The sequence below is a fragment of the Rhinatrema bivittatum genome, chromosome 3, assembly GCF_901001135.1.
Source record: "Rhinatrema bivittatum chromosome 3, aRhiBiv1.1, whole genome shotgun sequence".
Lineage (NCBI taxonomy): Eukaryota > Metazoa > Chordata > Amphibia > Gymnophiona > Rhinatrematidae > Rhinatrema > Rhinatrema bivittatum.
In genome coordinates this window covers 139,388,267-139,401,016 of record NC_042617.1, presented here as the reverse complement: position 1 = coordinate 139,401,016, position 12,750 = coordinate 139,388,267, and the positions used below count along the sequence as shown (strand labels likewise).

Here is a 12,750-nt window from a genome sequence, read left to right as displayed (position 1 = left end):
CTTTTGAGACAGCGTCAAGGGTAGCAGCTTCCGGTATAAGTGCCAGGAGATGGGCCTGGCTTAAGGCATCAGATCTCAGGGCAGAGGTCCAAGATAAACTAGTGGACCTTCCCTGCACAGGGGATAACTTATTTGGGACAAAGGTTCAAGAGGCGGTCTCCCAACTTAAGGAACATAACGAGACCTTAAGGCAGCTATCCTCTATACCTCAGGATACTACTACACACGCTGCACGCAGAACCCAAAGGAGGGACACTCTGAGATCTTATTACCGTTCAAAACGATATTATCCTCCTGCAACTAGGCCTCACCAATCAAGGACCCAGCACAGGACACAGCCTCGCCAACAAAGAGCACCCAGGCCTCAGCCTGCCCCTCAAACGGGTCCTGCAGCAGGTTTTTTAAGATATTTCCAGGGAACTAAGCCTTTCAAGAAATCCTCGACCAGAACTCCCTGTAGGAAGAAGATTATCCAAATTTTACAACAATTGGATAACAGTAACAACGGATCAATGGGTTCTGTCCATAATATCTCGAGGTTACAAACTCAATTTCCTATCAATTCCTACAGAATTTCAAGCACCCCAGATTCCTCTCAGCAAGGATCATATTCCTCAGCTTCAAAAAGAATTATCCACCCTTCTGACAGCCAGAGCTATAGAACAATATATATAAATATAACAGTATTTATATATATATATATTGTATATATAGTATACATATATGTATATGTATACATATATATGTATATATAAGTATATATATAGTATATAAATATAGCAGTATTTAAGCCGTAATTAAGCCATGTTTATCTGTTTAATGTAAAAAGCCCCGGCCCATCAAGCCCCGGGCGAGTTACCGTTACTTGTAAACCGGATTGATTTGTGTATCATACAGGAATTTCGGTATAGAAAAATTAAAAATAAATAAATAAATAACAAGTGCCCCGGTCTCAGAAGGGCAGAGGATTCTACTCCCGATATTTCCTCATTCCAAAGAAAACAGGAGGCTTACGTCCCATCCTAGACCTCAGAAATCTCGACAAATTTCTAAAGAAAGAAAAGTTCAGGATGGTCTCTCTAGGCACCATGCTTCCACTTCTCCAAAAACAAGATTGGCTTTGTTCTCTGGATCTACAAGACGCTTACTCACATTCCAATATTCCCGCCTCATCGCAAGTACCTGTGCTTCATAGTAGGCCACCAACATTTTCAATACAGAGTACTGCCATTCGGACTCGCCTCTGCTCCCAGAGTATTCACAAAATGCCTGGCAGTAATAGCAGCACACTTGCACAAGCAAGGTGTCCATGTCTTCCCATTACTAGATGACTGGCTCATCAGAAGTCAATCTCAACAAGGAGCAATAACTTTTCTCAACCAGACAATTGCTCTACTTCACTCCATGGGATTTCTCATCAATTATCAAAAGTCCCATCTCACACAGTCTCATCTACTCCAATTCATAGGAGCAGAACTGGACACCAACCTTGCAAAAGCCTTTCTACCCGAGGATCAAGCAGAAACAATATCCTTGCTAGCAAACTCAATTCACTCAAAGACACAAGTAACAGCTCATCTGTTTCTAACCTTACTAGGCCACATGGCCTCCACAGTTCATGTCACTCCTATGGCAAGGCTAGCCATGAGAGCAACTCGATGGACTCTAAAATCACAATGGATCCAAGCCATTCAACCACTGCATTCTCCAATTCAAATAACCCACCAACTACGCTCATCTCTACTTTGGTGGACAAACAAGGACAATTTGCGCAAGGGTCTACCCTTCCAACAACCAGTCCCACAAATAACTTTAACTACAGATGCATCCACCTTGGGTTGGGGAGCTCATGTAAACAATCTCCAAACCCAAGGTACTTGGACAAAACTCAAAGCAACGTTTCAAATCAATTTCCTAGAGCTTCGAGCTATACGTTATGCGCTGCATGCGTTCAAGGACTGCCTTTCGCACAAGACTGTTCTTATCCAGACAGACAACACAGTAGCCATGTGGTACATCAACAAACAGGGAGGTACGGGCTGGTTTCTCCTTTGTCAAGAAGCTGCTCAAATTTGGAGCTGGGCCCTAAACCATTCAATGTTTCTCCGGGCCACTTATCTGGCAGACATACAAAATGTTGTGGTGGATCGACTCAGTCGCCAATTCCAACCACACGAATGGTCCCTGGATCCCTCAGTAGCGACCAGGATCTTTCAACGTTGGGGACAACCAACAATAGACCTCTTTGCGTCACACCTGAATCACAAGGTGGACAAATACTGTTCTCTACACACACAGAAGAACCAACCAACCAAGGACGCATTCGCTCACACTTGGAACTCGGGCCTACTATATGCGTATCTTCCAGTACCGCTTATAACCAAAACTTTAGTGAAACTGCAACTGGACAAAGGGTCCATGATACTCATAGCCCCATATTGGCCTCGACAAGTATGGTTCCCCACACTTCTAGATCTCTCGATCAGGGATCCCATTCGCCTGGGAATAGCTCCCACTCTCATAACTCAGGATCAAGATCGGCTGCGCCATCCCAACCTTCAATCCCTATCCCTGACAGCATGGATGTTGAAAGCTTGATCTTACAACCACTCAATCTTTCAAGCCATATCTCTCAAGTGCTTATAGCTTCACGTAAACCTTCCACACGAAAGAATTACGCTTCCAAGTGGAAGAGATTCACCTTGTGGTGCAAGCAAAACAACATAGATCCCTTCACTTGCACTACTACTTCGCTATTAGACTACTTATACCATCTTTCAGACTCTGGTCTTCAGACTTCATCTGTAAGAGTCCATTTAAGTGCAATCTCAGCTTACCATAACAAAATGGGAGATGCACCAATTTCCACACAACCTCTTGTCAGCAGATTTATGAGGGGTTTAACTCAACTCAAACCACCGATTCGACCTCCACTCACAGAATGTGACTTGCATCTGGTATTAACAAGACTCATGCGTTCTCCTTTCGAACCATAGACTCCTGTGATATTAAATTTCTCACATGGAAGACTATCTTCCTCATAGCCATTACTTCAGCTAGAAGGGTTAGTGAATTACAAGCACTGGTCACGTACGCACCCTACACAAAGTTCCTACATGACAGAGTGGTCCTCCGTACACATCCAAAATTCCTTCCCAAAGTAGTCACAGAGTTCCACTTGAACCAATCCATAGTTTTACCCACATTCTTTCCAAGACCTCACTCCCATCAAGGGGAATCAGCCTTACATACCTTGGACTGTAAACCGCACTGCAACACATAGGAAATCCACTCAACTCTTTGTATCTTATGATCCAAACAAACCGGGTAAGGCAGTGGGTAAACATACTCTATCCAATTGGCTAGCAGATTGCATACAGTTTTGCTATGAAAAAGCAGGCCTTCCTCTCCAAGGGCGAGTAAAGGCACATTCAGTAAGAGCAATGTCAACCTCAGTAGCACACTATCGTTCAGTGCCAATTCTTGACATGTGTAAAGCTGCACCATGGAGCTCTCTTTGCAGCTCATTACTGTTTGGACAAAGAAGGACGACAAGATTCAGCCTATGGAAATCTGTCTTAAAGAACTTTGTTTCCAGTTTAATCCCAACTCCTTCTACATCCAACCTGCTGTGATTTTCGGCTGACTGATTTTCACCAACAGTACTTCAGTGTTGCTTCACTACAAAATGACTCAGCCTCTAGCTTGCTAATCACCCATATGTGAGGACTAGCATCCCGCTTGTCCTGGGAGAAAGCAAAATTGCTTACCTTGTAATAGGTGTTATCCCAGGACAGCAGGATGTAGTCCTCATGAAACCCACCAGCCACCCTGCGGAGTTGGGCCTCATACCTTTTATTATTTTATTTTTTGCTAACGCTTATTGCTACATACGAGACTGAAGTGAGACCCCTGTGGCAGAGAATATCATGGCATGCCGGGCATGCTCAGTAGCCTCAGGCTGCCAGTCAAAAGTTTCTGGAAACTTTGACAGAAGTTTTTCCCGCGATAGGGCTCCGTGAGTGACGTCACCCATATGTGAGGACTACATCCTGCTGTCCTGGGATAACACCTATTACAAGGTAAGCAATTTTGCTAAATGCCAAACTGGGTCAGACCAAGGGTCCATCAGCCCAGTATCCTGTTTCCAACAGAGGCCAAACCAAGTCACAAGTACCTGGCAAGTACCCAAATATTTGATAGAACATAAGCCACTATTGCTTATTAATTACCATAATAGCAGTTTATTGATTTATCCTCTAGGAACTTATCCAAACCTTTTTTAAACCCAGTTACACTAACTGCTGTAACCACATCCTCTGGCAATGAATTCCAGAGCTTAACTAGGTGCTGAGTGAAAAAGAATTTTCTTCGATTTGTTTTAAATGAGCTACTTGCTAACTTCATGGAGTGCCCCCTGGTCCTTCTACTATCTAAGAGAGATTTGGGGTCTCAAGAAATATTCTTATTTCTCAGGTGGGCAAAAGGCTTCTTTTGGACCCTCTGTGCCCACATTGCCAGAATCGAGGATGTTCAGGCAGATTGTCTGATTGGACATGCTGGACTCGGGAGAATAACATGTTCAGTCGTCTCCCTGAGCTAATGCAAAAAGGGCATAAAGAGATACCAGAGTTCCAAGGAGGTCCATATTCAAATGCCATTTAGACAGATAATGAAATTGTTATCCATCTAAATGGCATACCCAATATATTGAGTGTTTATCTGACTAAGATAAGTTGGAGGCGTTTCGGGGGTGGGCAAAAGGCATTCCGGTGTGGAGTGGAATTAGCCAGTTAACTTATGTGGCTATTTCTGGTCAGGCCATAGGTCTATCCTAAAGTTAGCCAGTTATACATAATCTGTGCCACTGCATATACCCTGCTAGTTAGCCGGATATGATATGATTATCCGGCTAACTAGCTGAGCCACTTAGCAGCTGAATATAGCTCCTAAAGTTTTTTGTTTTTTTTTTTTTTTCTGTGTGAGAAAGGATCAGGGTTCCTTAGACACTGACATCCTGTCTCAACTATGGCCTTCTTGCAGACTGCTGTATGTCTTCCTCCATGGACATTCATTGGAAAGGTGCTTCAGAGGATCTTAGTTCAAGGAATGATAGCTTTAGTGGCTCTAGACTGACCCGGTTGCCCTTAGTATGCCACCTTCATGAGGCTCAGGATTGTATAGTCTCTGATGTTCCTCAGGAAAAGTGTCTGTTATTACATGACCTGATCTTCCGGGACATTCTGCTTTCAGTTTGTCTCACGGCATGGCTATTGAATAAATTCAACAGAAGAAAAAGTATTTCTCAGAAGAGGTCATATCTGCTTTCTTGTACAGGTGCTTAAGAAGCCCCCCCCCTGCCTAGCTTATTTCAGGATGCGGAGACTATTTGAAATGTGGTGTAAGAAGATATCAGTATCTCCCTTCCAAGCTACAGTCGTGTAGATCTGGGCCTTCTCAAAGAATGGCCTTCAGAAGGGTTTGGCATTAAATTCTCTCAAAGTTCAGGTAGCAGCTATAGCGTGCTTTAGAGGACTATGCTAGGGAGTCTCCCTTTTGTCACATCCTGATGTTCACACTTCTAAGAGGAATGGATCACCTTTGCTTTCAGATGAGAGCTAATGTTACCCCATGAGATCTTAATCTTGAGCTTATGGCCTTATCTTCTTCTCTTTTTAACCCTTCTAGGAATGTATTGATCTAGGTTTTGGTGCATATGCATTCTTACTGGCTGACTGTTCTGCGAGGGAAATATCAGAGTTGCAGGATCTGCCCTGTAGGGAACTATTCCTACTTTGTTCTGATGAAACACTTTCGATTCATGCAGTATAGTCATTCTTACCCATGGTGATATCTTCGTTTCACATGAATCAGATACTCACTATATGAGCCTGTGGAGACCATTGAGGACTTCCATATACTGGATGTGTGTAGGGCTTACAGGTCAGAAATCCTTTCAGAAGATCAGATCAATTAGTTGCTCTGTTTGCTAGCCAGAAGAAAGGAGAGGTTGTGCCTATGACAGCCATAGTCTGCTGGATTTAGGAGATAAGCTTAGCCTATATCTTGAGGGGGCTATGTTTCTTCCCTGATGGAGTCCACAGAGATCAGAGATCAAATTGCAGTCAGTTACCTGTATGATACCCCTTGCTCATAGGTGAGAAGGTAAAGTTAACATCAATACTAGTGAGCTAATGCTGCACAGTACCCTATATAGGGTGGTGCAGAGCTTTAGTTCTCTATCTCAGTCTGCTAGTTAAGGGGACAAAACCCATGTTTCTGGACTGGTCTGGTAGGATTCATAGAAAGAGAATTAACAGGTAAGACCAAATTTTTCTACATATTGTATTCATCCCACTACCTATAAAATAAGCAATACTGAAAATAATTTGCTTGCTGCATCTTCTATAGGTTATGGGAAGAAGGTTGGAAACAACGTTATTACAAGAACAAATTTGATGTGGATGCAACTGATGAGAAATTTCGCCGCAAAGTTGTACAGTCTTATGTTGAAGGACTTTGCTGGGTTCTCCGATACTATTACCAGGTATGCAAAACAAACTAAAAAGTAAATATCTGTCTTCCTATTAGTGGGTCCCCTTTCAAAAGAAAGAATTGGGTGGATGAGGAAAGTTTAACAACCAAAAAAGTGTATTTTTATTTTTATATTTTATTTGTGCTCTATACACTGGCTGTGGCATTGGTGATATGTCACAGTCTTCCCACAACATTATTGGGCAAATTTCACTAAAAATTATGCAACTTGTGCTTTTACAATTTTCTACCAGATTTCTCATTTGCCTTGTTGCAATATTGATGCTTTTAACCAGACACATTTGTAGTTAATACTAGTTTTGCAGTCAGCAGAAACTATTAAATTGCTTAATGCAGTTTTTTTTGTGGTTTTTTTTATTTTGTCTGTCAAATTTAGGGATTTGAGTATTCACTAGTTTCTTGGGTTATAAGAACACCTAAAATTTAATAAGTATTTTACTTTTTATTATTGAGAGCATGTTACTTTTTTCAAAGTGTATTTTTCCTATGTTAGAAATATAGGATTATATGGTTGCTTGTGAAATTAAATGCAGCAACTAAATGGTTGAGTGATCAAACGACAGATGCTACAAAATGTTAATACTTTGAAAGGAACTGCATTTGTCAATCTCCTTCTGACAGTGTCACTGTGTAACATGAAGTGCATAGTAATTAAAGTAATCTGTATCTGATTTAAATCTTTCAATAATTGAGATGTCAGATTGGCTAGAGATTACTTAAGCATATTGGGGATTGTAGAACTGATAGTTAATAACCAGTTTCGTGCTCTGAGAGCTAAGCACATTGAATTCTTTGTGGCGTGGGAATAGATGAAGTTTATCCAGCAAGTAGCAGAAATGCTGTGCTGTGGAATTATCTGTATCCCATCTTATTTATTCATACTTGTCGAGCAAGGTATGCTTCAATTGTAAAAAGCCAAATTAGTGATTTGACTTGTAATTATAGCAATGTTATTAGGAAAATAATTTTTTAAAGAAATTAAATTCACAATGGAAAAAAATGCAAAATCATTAGATTTTCTTTTTTGTTCTGGGTTTTGGCTGTAACTAGAGCCTTCGGTTTTATATGACAGATTTTTCAAGATTCTGTGGCAAGAGGTGGTAAATTCTGTGGAAGATTTTTCAAATTTGGTAGCAATTGTGGCTAATTTGCATATATTTGCATTTAAAATGTGAATTGTTTTTTAAAAAAGTAATTTTCTGACATTTTTATATCCATTTAATGTATTTGGTTCTTTGTTTGAGGAAAAGGAATCTTAGTGATTGGGGCTTAGAATGAAGGAATGGGAAGAAAGGAGATTGCAGAAGTGGGAAATGAAAGAATCTTAGTAAGGGATGGAAGAAGACAGAGGCACAGAGGGAGAAGAGGATGGGGGATTCAGGGAGATTAAAGAAAGGAGAGGAGGGAGTGAGAGGGGAAGAGAAGAGAGATCAGTAGTGGTGTGGGAGGGAAGAAAGGCAGTATTGGTGATGGGGTAGAAGAGAAGGATGGAAGATTGGAATGGGGTGAAGGAAGGAAACCACAGCCCTGCCCCCAAATCAGACTTCCATCCCCTCTTTCCCTTATCCACCCGTACAAAGCCACTGATATCTTCTTTCCCTCTTTCTCATCCCTTATCCACTATCCCCTTACTCTCCCTCATTTACTTCCTCCCCCCTCCTACTCTTTCACAAACCTTGGTTCCCTTCCTTTCCCCTCAACCCACCCTTCACTCATTCTGCTTCTTTCCCCCCACTCCCATGGTTCACTCTCTCCCCTACTCCACAATCCTTTGTTAATTCATTCCCTTCCACCTACCATTCCATGGTGATCTAGTTCATTCACTTACTGACTCCCTCCCTTCTCACCCAGTTCATTCACTCCTTCCCCTCCTCTCTGATGATCCCCAGTTCATTCACTCCCTCTCTTCTCCCATCCAGATGATCCTATGTTTGTTCACGCCCTCCCTCTACCCCTCCAGTGAGGCCCAGTTCACTCACCTTCATTCCATTCTGCCCTCCCCAAAACATTCTCCTCACTCACCCGCTCCTATTGTAAATTGAGTGGAGGAGGACCAGGGCCTTAAAGCTCCTCAAGCAAGTCCTCCCTCTCTCTCCCTTGCTGGGATCCAAGCATCTCATTTTGAACCATGTGGTTAAAACAATCCATTCAGGCCCCAACAGGGGGAGGAGGGAAGACATACCAGAATAGCTTCAAGGCTTCCCCCATCGTCCACCTGTTTCACAGTAGAGGAGCAGTGAGTGAATGGTTCTGGGGTGAAGGGGGGGCAAAGGTTGGTAGGAGCAGAGGGGAAACACTGCACCATCGCACTGCCACCAATGCTCCTTTTCCAGGAAGGGAGTGGGCTTCATAGAGGAGTCATGTGCTGTTCACCACCAATGCTTCTCTTCCGAGAGGGTCCCTGGTCTCCCATGATAGTATGGCCAAGATTGGTCAATTCCACACAGTGGCCAAATTTTGCGGCCCTTAAAGCAGCTGAGCAATTGCAGGAGACCGGGGGCCCTGGCTATAACCATATAGTAGGGGTGGCAAACTTCGGTCCTCAGGAGATACAGACAGGTTGGGTTTTCAGGATATCCACAATAAATGTGCTTGAGATTCATTTGCATGCACACTCTCCATTGTATGCAGATGTATCTTATGCATATTCATTGTGGATATCCTAAAACCCAGGCCTGTTTGGGCTCTTGATGACTGCAGTTGGGCCTCCTGCTGCCATACAGTCATTGAATTTGTGAATATTGGTGACACAATAGACATAAGTAAGTTAATATCTTGTGTCTTGTGCAATTTGTCCAAGGACTAGTAACTGTATGTAACCTGAGTCAGTTTGCATGCATGGTTTTAAAGCGAAGATTGCAGGTGGAGTTAAAGAGAGAGCGAGCAGAGAAGCACCATGACAGCGCAACTGATGAGGCACATAACTACAAGAAATTTTCATCCAAAGAGAAAATATGAACCTAGGAGGTGCCATGCTGGGTCAAACCAATGATCCCATTGAAAATTAAAAAAATTAATTAAATTCTGCTAGTTTCTAACAGTTCAAGGTGGGTGACCACATGTACATGCATAATTAAAATATAAACAAAGACGAAACAAAAACACAAATTGCTGAAGCAAAGCCTAAGCAAGCGATGCTAAATATAAAAGAAAAAAAGGATGATAAATTGGATATAGCTCCTGTCAAAAGGCTTGGGAACTCTCTGCTAGAGGAGCTGCAGAAAAAGGAAGGTTTTTAGTTTTCATAAATGTAACAGCACATTCCATAGTTCTAGTATTTTCTGGAAATGAATTCTACAGTGTGGGGCCACCTAGAAAGAATTCCCGATCCCATGTTTCATCCATGTGCATTGTGTGAAAAGATGGAATCTCTAACAGGAGTTGGCTGAACACAGTGAATGGACTGAAACATAAAACCGCAAAATGGTGAGAATCCAGGGAACAAAATTATACAGCAGCTTATGCACCAGGGTAACAATCTTATATTTGATGCACCATTCGATGGGCAGCCAGTGCAAGGATTTGAGAACAGTGGTGATGTGCCTATTAAAACCCTAGTGGCAGAATTCTGCACAGTCTACAAGACAGGAAGGCCAATTAAAAGAGAATTACTGTAATTAATACCAGAGAAAACCAGAGCTTGCAGGATGGAGTGAAAGTCCTGAGCTGGAAGTAGGAGTTTTAATCTACGTTAACATCGATAGTTTGAAAAAAGAAGCCATAACTAATGCTGTCACCTGTAACTTCATAGATTAATAATAATCATGATTTGGCACAGTTCAGGAATAAGATATTAGTATTGTTCAGTTATTTGTTTGGTATTTTGTGTTAATTGCTTATCATTTAGTCTCTGTGTTCTATGTTGATATGAGTTACTTGTTTGTATGTTTTAGTGTAATCCGCCTGGAACGTTTGGACATGAGTGAACTATAAATCTTTTTAATTAAAATAAATTGGAATCCAGGGTATTTCCTAAATTATAGATGGAAGATGACCCTGGAATTTTGTAGTCCTCAAATCTGAAGTAAGATAGAGCGTCGTCAGTAGGAAATCTGCTGAAAATGATTAACTTAGTCATTTCTAAATTGAGGGCAAGACTGTTACGATTTAAACATGATCTGATTTGTAGAAAATCAGATTAACAGATTATTGGTTGCATACCATGTAGAAAGCTTGGAGACAAACTGAATGTCATCCTAATTTATAGTATACTTCTAAGCTTGATAGCTCACAAAAATGAATCATGTAGATGTTGAACGACATAGCGGAAGGTACATGTTACGACACAGTACCATCTATATGAAGCTAAACTGTTGTGCACCCCCTGAAATATACAGTGTAAACCAATGAAATATTATGCCAGTGATCCCAATATCTGCTAAGCAATGTAATAAGTCAAAATGATTCAATGTGTCAAAGGCTGCAGATATGTTAAGCAGAATCATCACATAGGTGGTACCATGATCAAAACCTCATCAGATAGTATTGAAGCTAAACAATAGCAGTTCTGTGCTAAAAAAAAAATTTGTGAAAACTGATCCAGGATGTCATGTTGTTCCAAAAAGGTGTTATGTTGTTCCAAAACTATGCTATCAACGATTTTGGCTAAAAATGGCAGTGGATATAGGCAGATAGCTACTAAGCACAGAAGGGTCTAAAGAAAACTTGTTTAGAAATGGCCAAATTAAAGTATTTTTTTAGTTTCTGGTAAAACATCATCATACAAGGATAGATTGACCTTTTCAATTTTGGTATCCAGATCCTTTCATTAAAATCTAGAACTGGGGAATATAGATTTAATGGACAATCAGAGGGTTTTAATTTGAATACAATCTGTTCAACATTATCCTTTAATACTGGATCAAAGGAGTCCCATAGGGAAGGGGTGAAGATGGAATGGCGCTGGAGGAACAAAACTTGCTGCAGATTTTGGCAGCCTTATCCTTGAACTGAGCAAAGTCTGTTAGGGATCTGCTGCTCGAGTTAGCAATCTGTTAGCGAACTGCTGCTGGATGCTCCTGTAAAGGGAGGAATTAGCAATCTGTTGTGGGATCGGCTGCTAGAGAGAGCAATCGGATAGGATCCTGCTGCTGGATACTCCCACAAGGGGAGGAGCCAGCAATCTGTTGTAATACTGCTAGTGGTTAGCAATCTGTTACAGGGTCTGCGATGCGGACGGGATGAGCGAGCAGATGCGAATAGCAGTCTGATGGAATTCCCTCCCCTAAGGGAGGAATAGCAATCTGTAGTGAACTGCCTCCTATGGGTCTGCTAAGGAATGACAATGTTAATGTAGACTGCAGAGTTGGCAATCTGTACCAGCGGAGTACTGGAGATGGTGCTCAGCTGGACAGAAAGTGAATAGGTGAATCCTTGGGCCGATGGCAGATGACAGCACCCTCAGGAGGGAGTCCCGAGAGGGACCACTGGCTAGGCTGGAGTATGGAGACAGACACAGATAGTTCTTTATTAGATAAGCAGAATAACCACCAGAGGTGGCCGTAGTGAGCTGGTATGCCCGGCAAGGCTGAAGTCCCTCAGATACTGGAACTACAATTCCCAGGTTGCTGAGCTGCAAAGAGTCTAGATAGTGAATAGACAGGATATGCAGATATATATAGCCAGTACTAGATGATATCTCACACAAGGTCTTGATATGGCTCAGAAGTTGGAAAGGGTTAGGCCCTCGAGGAGCGAGTACCTGGTTCCAGGGAAGCTCTGAGAGAGCAGTGGTCACTCACACTAATCTGTATCTGGAATAGCTTCTAGTCAATAGAGAATCTTCAGAGTGTTCAGGAACATAGGCCCTCGAGGAGCAAGTGCCGGTTCCTATATACCATCTGAAATAGTAACTCACAATGTCTGTACCTGCGATGGCTTCTGGGCAAGGAGAATATTCAGAGTGTTCAGGAACATAGGCCCTTGAGGAGCGAGTACCGGTTCCTTTCTGTAATCTGAAATAGAGAAAGAGAATGAGGCCCCGAGGAGCGGGTACCCTTGGTAGGTCTGGAGAGGCAATGCTGCAAGAGTGAAGCGGGTCCGGGGGAATCCCGCAAACACTCCTGTGGTGCAAGGTAGTCTTTGGACAGCCGGAGCTAGTCCAATAGGAGTCCTTGCTAACTCGAGGAGTTAGCAAAAGAAAAGACCTTTTATGTTGGAAGCAGATGACGTCAATACAGATGGACGCCCCTGAGG

General features: G+C 42.1%; 1 protein-coding gene across 1 annotated transcript in view; it reads left to right on the top strand.

Annotated features, from left to right (window-relative positions):
* The window catches only part of XRN2 (5'-3' exoribonuclease 2), a 283,450-nt gene that overhangs the window by 130,782 nt on the left and 139,918 nt on the right, over window positions 1–12,750 (top strand). The window contains exon 17 of the mRNA XM_029593758.1: window positions 6,412–6,547. Within this exon, the coding sequence (XP_029449618.1) occupies window positions 6,412–6,547 (136 nt within the window). The remainder of the gene's footprint in view (window positions 1–6,411; window positions 6,548–12,750) is intronic.